The sequence below is a fragment of the Rutilus rutilus genome (assembly GCF_951802725.1).
Source record: "Rutilus rutilus genome assembly, chromosome: 19".
NCBI lineage: Eukaryota > Metazoa > Chordata > Actinopteri > Cypriniformes > Leuciscidae > Rutilus > Rutilus rutilus.
The window spans coordinates 32,762,205-32,773,405 of record NC_140232.1 but is presented as its reverse complement, the minus strand read 5'-3'; the positions used below and the strand labels follow the sequence as shown (position 1 = coordinate 32,773,405).

Below are 11,201 nucleotides of genomic sequence, written 5' to 3'. Positions count from 1 at the left end.
CCGGGCTTGTAAGGGTCCGTCTCAAATAAAGATGCCAATATTAAGCTAACCTCAAGAAAAAAAACGTGAAAAATAATTTTCAAAATATTATGCATTATGTAAACAAGGAATAATGTATTGTTGTTGTTGTTGTAGTGTAAACATTTTTAACGTTTTGCAAATGAAAAATTACATCCTGACACTTAAATTATTTTAAATTAAATTAAAATAATGTTTGTCATTGACCTACATATATATATATATATATATATATATATATATATATATATATATTTAAATATATTTTTATCTATATATATATATATATATATATATATGTATATATAATTAAATGAGCGTGACATCCTTTGATCCTTCGTCAAAGGGCTCGTTGTCAAAATTTTACATACTGACACTTTCATTCTTATAAATTAAATAAATAAAAAATCACTTTGGGATATCTTATTTGTCATTGACCTATTTTATGATTTAAAAGAAATAATAATAATTTAATGAGCGTGACATCCTTTGTATGTTTGGCCCGTTGGCGGCTGTGACGTCATACGGCGTCGGCGCGCTCTGATTGGTCCGTTAGCCGCGCTGGTGCAGGAGGAGGAAGCGCCGTTTCCGGTAATGAGCGACTGACTGACTGACTCCTGACACCGACAAACCCGCTGCTTTCGGCGTCTATCGGGGTGAAATTGTCCGCTCTTCTCCGGGCAGAACCTCAGACGGGTTCCAGCCAAGCGTTCGGCTGGAGAGAGGCGTAAAGCTGAAGTGAAGGCGCGGGGTTTGAGCCACACTCCACCGGCATGGCCCGCGACTACGATCACCTCTTCAAGCTGCTGATCATCGGGGACAGCGGTAAGAGACGCCGGGGATGCGGGACGGGAAGCGGGCCGGGGCGAGGCTCTGTGGGGGTTTGAGTGTCTCATAGTCAAGCTGTGAGGTCCGACAGGCTGTAAATGAGCGCAGGTCTGATTTAATGGACAGATGAGCGTGTTTATTGTGTCATTGTGCCGCTGCTTTATGGGCTGATCACAGCAGACAGGCCCGAGATCCACAGTCAGATCTGCAGCTCATCACTCTTACTCTACCATCACTTATTCAGTACTAGAACAGAAGTGCATTGATTTAAGTGACCACAGAAAGCTTTTGCTGTCACACTTAATGTGTCTGAATGTCAGTGCATTAGATAACACGACAGAAGATAAACACTTTACAGTCAAAACATTTTACGTAGTTGGTTTAAAAATGATACAATAATAGATCTAGTTGAAAATGAATATGGTGTTGTGGCACTTTCTGGAATTCTGTTCATATTCAAGACTAATGAAGAAATCCTGCAGGATTTGAGAGGCACAGATACAGATTCAGACCTGATGATGAAGGGCTGTCACTGATCTGAATACTTCAAGTGTTTGCAATTGCTGATTTTGACACTGAAATACTTGTTGTTTGTGGTGTGATTTATTGTGTGTGTGACAGCTGAAGGAAATGAGATGTAGTGTTTGCTTTATTCTTTGCACAGAAGTAAAGGCGAGTGTCCTTATTTCAATGGATGGTTAAAAGAGCAGCGACACCTCACAGTGGTTCTTGTGGTTTGAGTTTGTGCACCTTCTAGTGTGAAGCAGTCGACACACACACACACACACACACACACACTATATCAGAATATCATTATCAAAATACTAATAATATACAGCTCATCCAAACTTGATTGAGCTCATGTATATATAGCCTATATAAAGAAGTTCATATATTATGTATTTTTATAATATATTATGTATTTGTTCATGCATTCACTGGGAATTGAACCCATGACCTTGATGTTGCTATACTCCTCTCTCTTTCATATATATATATATATATATATACACACACACACACACACTTTTTTAATTTATTTTTTTAGCTTAGTCAGGTACAACTTACAGAATTTCTTTACTGTCAAGTTTTAATCCTGACAATTGGTCAGTCACCAGAGCTGGCCAATACACACATGAAGGATGGACGCTGGCACTGAGCGTACAGTAGATGGACACACAGGCCTCAGTGTTTCTGTCCTCTTGAGGGCTTTTATTTGACCTCTGCTTCAGATCTGACCTCTAATAAAGGGACTGAATGATATGCTGCAGATCTGTGGTCTGTGAAGAAAGGAAATCTGCTGTGTTCTCTGATGGACGGGCTCAGTTTGGACACTGGTGATGATCTGGCATGTAATAGAAGATTTTCAGGTTTAAGCTTTTGCTATATTTAACTGCGGTTAGATTAAGTGGTCTTTTTGAGACGGCTGAAATATTGTGTCCACTGCAAGGTCATGTTTTTGATGTGCTCCATGTTAAACAAGTTAATCATGCACAAGTTCTACTCATTCTACAGGAATCTGTGTTGCCTTTCTACAGCCCTTCCACTAGAGAAAGCATGTAAACTCGTTTATCCTGTGTGTTCGTGGCGTCGTTTGTCAGGAGAGGATGTTTGCTTGGTTTATCTTCCTTTCTGAGAGTCAGTGGTCGGTGTGTCTGTCGGCTGTAGTCTCCGACGTTCGTGTTCCACAAAGAAATCCCAAGAGCTCACTGATATGGCCTTCTCCATTACTGTTTCAAACCCATGAGAGCTGAAGAAAGTGACACTCATTTTGCAGACAGTCTGAATGTACAATAATCTGCAGTCAGTGTGGATGAGATATTATGCTGGTGGTATTTGAGATTACTTTGGTCCTGACCCCATGTTTCTGAAATGTTAGGTTTTATCTATCAGCAGTAAATTTGAAAGCAGTGTGAGAAACCACATGGTGAGCAGACGTTAGCCTGTCTGGTTTAACGGAGCCAGTTTTTATCATATTCAGCTGAAATCTGCTGCATCATATGTTGTATCATTTATTTATTTTTCCCTCATTCTTTGGTTTTGTTTGTTGTTTGTCGTTCCAGGTGTTGGAAAGAGCAGTCTTCTGCTGCGTTTTGCAGACAACACTTTTTCAGGTAAGATCAAGATGCATATCATGTTTGAGTACGAACTCATCATATTTTCTGAAGCCAGGAACGTGATAATGTTACAGCTGTTGTTTGTGTTTTTAATTTTTAATTTTATTTAATGAACAAAAGGTAGTGGACCAATTAAAATACTTCCAAGTTCTTGTTTGCAGATTTTATTTTTTATGAAATAATTTATGGAATTTAACAAATTCAAGTAACTCTTGTAAAAGAGAAATAATATAATTTTATGAATCATACACTACCGTTCAGAATTGAGGGCAGTCAGTAAGACTTTTCAGCAAGGATGCATTAAATTAATCAAATTGTTACAGTTAACATATTTTATAATGTTACATAAAAAATATATTTCAAATAAATGCTTTTTTAAAAAACTTTCTATTCATCAAAGAATCCTGAACATTTTTTTTTTTTTATCATGGTTTCCACAAAAATATGATATATTTCTTGAGCATTAAATCATGTCATGTCAAGTCATGTCATCTGTGTCATGCGAAAAATCATCATATTAGAATGATTTCAGAAGGATCATGTGACACTGAAGACCGGAGTAATGATGCTGAAAATTCAGCTTTGATCACAGGAATAAATTACATTTTAAAATATATTTACATAAAAAACAGTTATTTGAAATTGTAATAATATTTCAGATTTTACTGTATTTTTGATCAAATAAATGTGGCCTTAGTGAGCAGAAGAGACTTCTTTTTTTTTTTTTATCACTGTAAATATTAGTTGGGATTATTCAGTCTCTTAAATTTTAATATGTTTAAGCTGAAATCGTTGTCATTTTATCATGTCTCATGTGATGTGTAGGCCAACAGTGTGCCTAAAATGATGTTTTTGTACAATATTTGTAGAACTAATTATGGAAATGAAGGGGTTGAAAAAGCCCAACCTAATATATTAAGATTGTACATACATTGTTGATTGGTGTAATATTGTGTTGTAGGTAGTTACATCACCACTATAGGAGTCGACTTCAAGATCCGGACGGTGGAAATTAACGGAGAGAAGGTGAAACTGCAGATATGGGACACAGCCGGGCAAGAGCGTTTCAGAACCATCACGTCTACGTGAGTCAAACGCGTGAAATGATCAAACTCCTGCTGCTTTCTGTCTCAGAGTAAACCACAATACAAAGAGGTTTCTTTAAACATTTTCAGATTTCGTACTCAGACTTCTTGAGAAAATCGCCAGAACTGAAACGTGCTTGAAGCTTGTGTTCGATATTGTCTGACAGGAAGCTCGCAGTAATCAACCCAGTAGATATCAAACCAAACACTCGGTCGGAATAAATTATATCTGGTATTTCTCTTTAAAAATGTATTAAAATAGTGCTTTCACTCTTAGCTTCAGTAATAATAGGGCTGGGTATTGACACACATTTCACAATTCGATTAGATTTCGATTCAGTATTGATTATTTTAGATATCAGGGACAATACATGTCAAATCTTCTCAAGGAAAACAAATCTCTTCACTAATGCTGTGAACTAGGGGAGTCAGTTGTAGCCTACTAGCCTACATTAGTCTACTATATAATATTGAAGGTAAAAATGAACTGATTTGTATACAAACACTTAAATTACACTTTTATTTATTTTTATAATTAATGAAGTTATATGAAATATAAACATTTAAATGGTGGCTGTCATAAAAACTTGCCAGATTTATTCAAACATGCATTAAATATTGAAGAACATTAAAAATTATAATGAATATGTAATATGGTGCATATATTTAGCTAAATGCTCCTCTCTAGAGCACATTTTTCTAGCTGACTAACGAGTTTATGGTCACTGGATATGGTTTTTCTGAGGTAAATTTCCACGGTTGAAACGCTCATCATTCATGTTTATTTCGTGCTGTAACTGATATTATTAAGGCGGAAGAGAAGATCATGTGCTTCTCTTGAGCTGAGCCAGAGCGATCTCACGCCACAGCGCCAAAATTTGTTTTTTTGTTTCATATTTTTAGTAACAAAGCACAAAGATTATAGCAATTTATTGGATGGGATGCGCGCTACAATGTTCCATTCGTTCATCAACTGAAAACAGGATGACTAATTGATTCTTGGGATTTGGGAAACGGTATCGGTTCGTAAAAATGAGAATAGATTAAAATCGCGAAATTCGATATATATTTTTTTTACCCAGCCCTAAGTAATAACATATTTTATTTAAGAAAGTGAACAATGTTTCAAGACGACTGTGTTTTTCTGGGTGTTGTGTGTACGAGCGTGGCTCTTCACTAACAGAACACCTCAGGGAATCCGTTTGAAGCTTCTCATTAGTTGTGTAACGTTTTATAGCTGCTGTTTGACTGGGAATCCACATCTACCATTGGCACTCTGGGACTGAAGCTTTCCATGGGTTTTATTGCACAGTTCCGTGTGGCACGAGAATCCAATCATTCGCAAACAACACACTGGTGAAAAACACCATTATATAATCAGCTTAATTTGTGTAGAAGCTTTCATACAGAAAATGCTTAATAAAATAGATTGAAAGTTTCAATTTGGTTATAGATTTTTAAGGCATTATTGGTAAAAGCAGCTTTAAGTGAAAACATATGGCTTACATTAAAGTATTCAAAACTTTAAACTACATTTTTGCCCTTCAAAATGCAAAGACGCATTTCTTGTATTTGGACTGGTGTTGATGTGGCGACATTGGATGGTCATTACGTAGCTAACAAGAGAATGTATGCCACTTCATTAGTGTCTCGTTAGTGTATGTACATGTTCCTGCATGTTTATGTGCTTTGATCTGCTATGAAGGCAGAACTGTGACAGGCTCGGCCAATGACAGAAGGGCTTGGTCGCTACAGACCTCTCAAAGAGCTCTTTGTGTGTGCACTTGTCTTTGTGTCTGTGTTTGGAGACAGAAGATGGCCTGTGCTTTTAAGTCAGAGGGCTGTTCCTCTGTTCACTGTTGGTTCCTGCTGGTAACTGAAAACTAAACTCTTACTTAAAGGGATAGTTCACCCAAAAATGAAAATTAGCCCATGATTTACTCACCCTGAAGCCATCCTAGGTGTAAAGGACATTCTTCTTTCAGACGAAAACAATCGGAGTTATGTTAAAAAAAAACTGTCCTGGCTCTTCCAAGCTCAATGGGAATATTTTTTTGGAAGTCCATCAAAGTGCATCCATCCATTATAAAAGTGCTCCACAGGGCTCTGCGGGGGTTAATAAAGGCCTTCTGAAGTGAAGCGATGCGTTCATGTAAGAAAAATATCCCTATTTAAACCTTAATCAACTAAAATAACTAGCTTCCGGCAGACGGCCTACGCAAGTCGACTTACGGCGAAAGAGTAACCCTTGACCTTGACGCACAACGTAATGACGAACACGGTTGTCCAGCCCTGTTTGTTTGATCCGCGAGAGCCGTCAAAGCTTACGCTACTCCTACATCTACGTCATACATCGTCCAGTGTTGCTCTTTTGGCGTAAGTCGACTTGCGAACGTCCGTTTGCCGGAAGCTACCGTAGTTATTTTAGTCTATCCCCTGGTTTCACAGACAGAGCTTAAGACTAGTCCTAGACTAAAATGTAAGTCTGAGCTGTTTCCACTGAAATAAACTTGCACTGACTGATCTTAAAAATATATCAGTGCCTTTTTAGTTTTAAGATGCACATCGGTAATGTTTTTTTCTAAGCATGTTTATAAAAATTACTTAAATGTCCTAATTGATCTATGGTCTAATCCTGGCTTAGTCTAAGCCCTGTCTGTGAAACCGGGCCTTTAAGTTTTAAATATGGATATTTTTCTTACACAAACGCATCGCTTCACTTCAGAAGGCCTTTATTAACCCCCGAAGAGCCGTGTGGAGCACTTTTATCAGGGATGGATGCGCTTTGATGGACTTCCAAAAAAATATTCCCATTGACTCCCATTATAAAGCTTGGAAGAGCCAGGACATTTTTTAAATGAACTTTATTTAATATAAAGAAGAATGTCGTAGGGCTGGGCGATATATCGCATGACATTGTTATGCGCATCTCGTCAGTAAAGCCGGTTCCTTGATTAGTAGTAAATCGCCATCACCTGCTTTCAGATGGAGCGGCATTTACTACACAGAGCCGTAGTTCACAAGCTGAGCCATATCGCATTAATTATCGCAGGCGATCCGTCCGTCAAGTTGAATAAATCATGGGCTAATTTTAATTTTTGGGTGAACTATTCCTTTAAACTAAACTAAGTCTTTAATACTCTTGATTTTCCATTTTCAGGTATTACAGAGGAACCCATGGGGTCATAGTAGTGTATGATGTCACCAGTGCCGAGTCCTTTGTCAACGTCAAACGATGGCTGCATGAAATAAACCAGAACTGTGATGACGTCTGTCGAATATTAGGTCAGTTCACCATTGCAGGCTCTACACAATACATTTTATTTTATTTGTTTTCAAGCCCACTTGTTTTATTTTGATTGGTTAACATCTTTGCAAATGAAATGTGGATGTAATTCATTCTGTGTGCGGTCATAATTTAAGGAGCTCAGGGTTGTGATGTTATTACCATGATGAATCTTTTTTTTTTTTTGCATTTTAGTTTCAATAAATGGTCAGGGTGGACAAGGGGAGGGGGTGCAGTTAGTGAAACTCTTATGTATTAAAAAAAAAACATCCAATTTTCCATGATATGAAACCTTTAGTACATGAATTAGTAGAACTGCCAAAGGTCACTTCTGTATTAACGTCTCTCTCCACTTCTGTCATGTTCTCCCTTCAGTGGGCAATAAAAACGACGATCCAAACTCTAAGGTTGTGGAGACGAATGACGCACAGAAGTTCGCAGAGCAGATGGGCATCAGTCTGTTTGAGACGAGTGCAAAAGAGAATGTCAACGTGGAGGAGGTGAGTTCCTCAGGGCTCTGTCTTAGGACCGTTCAGATTGTGCTGTAAAAACACTTAAAACACTCCTGACTCACAAATGCGCAGCTTCCAGGCCTGGAAAAAATCAATGAAATGTAGTTTTGCTCTGTTCTAGAATATCTTATTTCATATTTCACAGAATGACTACTTGAATAATCGATTACTTGTGCACATCCCTAGTTTAAAGTTGTCAAAGAAAACTTGGCACATTGAAATTTAACTAAACATTGACATAAAAAAAATAATATATTGTATAGGCATGCATGCGTGTGTGTCATCTACAGCGGCTTCCAACACGGCTCATCCGTTCAGATTTTATAGCTGGATCTGTTGAGTAAAGTGTGTTAGTTTTTATTAGAATCAGTGCTGGATGGTACAGTAACGTGTACGTGTGTGTGTGTTTCTGGTCTTTGTGTAGATGTTTAACTGCATCACAGAGCTGGTGCTCCGGGCAAAGAAAGAGTCTGTGGCCAAACAGCAGCAACAGCAGCAGAATGATGTGATTAAACTCGGCAAGAATAGCAAACGAAAGAAAAAATGCTGCTAGTGCACGAACAGACACGTTCCTCTGCACGGCGGGCGGCACATGCAAGACGGACTGTGATCGTCTCAATTACGATTTCACAAAAACACCGGGCGGACAGAATGCAGTCCTTTCTGGACCGAGACAAACCACAAAGACTTTTTAAAAGAAAATGTACAGATTTTATCGGAGTCGAGGAGTTTCATGTGGAATTCGTGATATTTAATAAAAGATCCTCCTCCTTTATTGAAGGACCAGCAAGCTGACATGATCGCCAAACCGTGCAGGTTTCTGTATGCTTTCAGAATTACTCTCTATTATCCACCATCTCAGGAGTGATTTTTATTTTCTTCTTCTTCATCATCATCATCATCATCATCATCTCTTTCTCTCATTTTTTGTGGAATGCCAGTGTTTTTTTTCTGCAAGAACAATTAGGCCTTTTTTTTTTTCTATGAAATCTTGCAATTACAGACATTCACTCATCATGGACTCCGTGCAAGACAGATGCCAAACATTTTTCAGTTTTAGCACATTTTTAGACCATATTAATCAGTGATGCGTCAAATAGCAGTCTTTTGATTCTCTCATTTGATCTTTTTTTTTCCCTTCCTTTCATTGGGTTAATCTCACAAAAAGAGCATGTCCATGTTTTAAATGTGAAATTAATTCTATTTTGCATAAAGAAAATGAAGTCTGTTTGAGACCAATACACTTAAGCGCATTTCCCCCCCAAATTCTCATTTTACGATGCAAGAAAAGTCGTATTTATACATCATGATGGTATTTGTTGTACTGCCTTTTAATACTCCTTTAAAATAGTCTTTTTTTTTACTGTTGTGCATTAAAACATCTGGATGCGTTACAGTAATGAACATTAGGGAAGAGAATTGAGTCAATCATTATCATGAGATAAAAAAAAAAAAAAACGTAAATCCTTGGCCTTGTAATAGGCTTCATGCAAAATATAGTTGATTTTTTTTCCTTTAGATTTAGGGCTGAACATGCTTTCATGAGATTAGTTATCTGGATGAAGTCTTCAGGCCGAGGACAGCAGAGCCTCTTTGACGTTCACAGACGTCTTTTGCCGCTTCAGGCTTGTGTTTTTCTGCTTTTTGTGCTTCCCGCGAGGATGAGGGCGGAAGATACTGCCGTAATCTCAGATGCTATCATGACAGAGTCGCCCTCTCGTTCAGTGTTGCCATAGACTTGCTGTGTTCGTACGGACGCTGGAGTCGCATCTTTGGGTTTGTGGATGCACCCGATTGAAGCTGATGTTAAGAACTAGATTTCGTCTCCTGCATCTCATCGATGAGTGATGTTAATGTCATACGAGGTTGTAACACATTGCTACGAGTCCTGTATGGAGCACAAGATCCTCAACTCATCTGGACCCAGAAGACACTGATCCAAGCAAAGTAAAAAAAAAAAACCAATTACCATGTTTATGCACAGTTGCAAAGGGTATATTGCTAATATCAAATGTAATATGTTTTTATATGTGGACAGGAGATGCCAAGCCAAAGGGGTGAATCTGTTTGTGTTCGTCCCTAAAAAGACACATTTCTTGACTTTTATGGCAGATTTACCTTTGACAGATACCCAACCTATGAGATCTTCCTTTGGCGGTCTCTATAGGAGTGAATCTCACGAAAACGTGACCGTGTCACAATTCAGCCCTAAAGAAAATATTTTTCATGACGAAAAAAGAAGCCTATTTTTATGCAAATTATTATTTGTGAATGTAAAAAAACAAATGCAGAGAGATTAAAATGCTGATTATGTAACGCAATGAATTTAGATCTGCATTAATGTCATTACAACAAATGGAATCATAATAGATAAATGCTTCACAATTGAAATATGCAAAACAGAGAAAAAAGATAGAGCCTCATTGGTTCACTTTTAATATCTAAAATTTGATTTCTTCTTTTGAGTTTTGATGCTCTTGAGCGTTTTTGTGAGATTCACCAAATAGGAATACTTTCAGTATTCGTATTAAACCAGTAAGCCAAAACACACCAGAAGCCCTAGCTGTGCTGTGAGCCAAATTCAACCCAGTCACGTGACTTCTGTTCACCATATATGTGCGTATACTCGTATATTAGCACATGTCCATGCAGACTGTGCTGGTTGAAACACTTTTTTCAGCTGTGGTTATATTATACACTGGAGAAAAGAAATGTATTATGGACCTCCCCTTTATGAATTAAAATCATTAATAAAATATTTTAAAGAATTAATATTTGACACAAGCATTTTTTTTGTCCTCGTCTTTATTAAGCACCTTCAGGGAACATGTTGCACATCTGTTTTACAAGCTCTTCTATCTTGATGTTTATTGCAGGACTGCAATGATTCCGCCGTTTTATTACCGAAATAAGTGATGATTGAGAAACTTTTGCATTTGCATTTTTATTGTGACACATCACAGTGCGTTCCACGTGAAGACATTGGAAGCTTTTTAAACATGGACATGTTTATGCTTGCATTTGTAATATAACTTGGTATTTTCAAGGAATCTGTTGAAAAAATAAGAATTTGATCATTATAAAAACATACACCATATTGTACTTACTATGAGTATAAATAGCATACATTTATGGAAAGTATAAAATCTTCCTTATTTACACGTTTACCATGATATTACTTACAAATGTACAGATAAATACACTTTTGCCTGGAATTGAAGACTATTACAAAAGACTTAATATTAGCTGTATTTTATCGTTCCATTATTTATTTATTTTTGATTTAATCTGATGTTCTGATCGGCATGAATAATTCAGATTTTTACTGTAAATGTGGTGAGGATCATGTTGACAT

The 11,201-nt window shown here is 37.3% G+C and overlaps 1 protein-coding gene across 1 annotated transcript; it reads left to right on the top strand.

The window, feature by feature from the left end:
* The first annotated feature begins 517 nt into the window (after positions 1-517).
* Positions 518-10,618, top strand: rab35b (RAB35, member RAS oncogene family b). Its single transcript, XM_084389245.1, has 6 exons — positions 518-843; positions 2,910-2,960; positions 3,925-4,048; positions 7,209-7,333; positions 7,710-7,834; positions 8,271-10,618. The coding sequence occupies exons 1-6, from the start codon at positions 792-794 to the stop codon at positions 8,397-8,399; spliced, it is 606 nt and encodes a 201-aa protein (XP_084245371.1). The 5' UTR covers positions 518-791; the 3' UTR covers positions 8,400-10,618.
* The last annotated feature ends 583 nt before the right edge of the window (positions 10,619-11,201 follow it).

Excerpts from the sequence above, each read along its gene's own strand:
- rab35b (XM_084389245.1), top strand. The coding sequence starts at position 792 with ATGGCCCGCGACTACGATCACCTCTTCAAGCTGCTGATCATCGGGGAC. Across the intron at positions 844-2,909 it reads GCTGATCATCGGGGACAGCG|GTGTTGGAAAGAGCAGTCTT; the intron begins GTAAGAGACGCC and ends TTGTCGTTCCAG. Across the intron at positions 7,835-8,270 it reads AGAATGTCAACGTGGAGGAG|ATGTTTAACTGCATCACAGA; the intron begins GTGAGTTCCTCA and ends GTCTTTGTGTAG.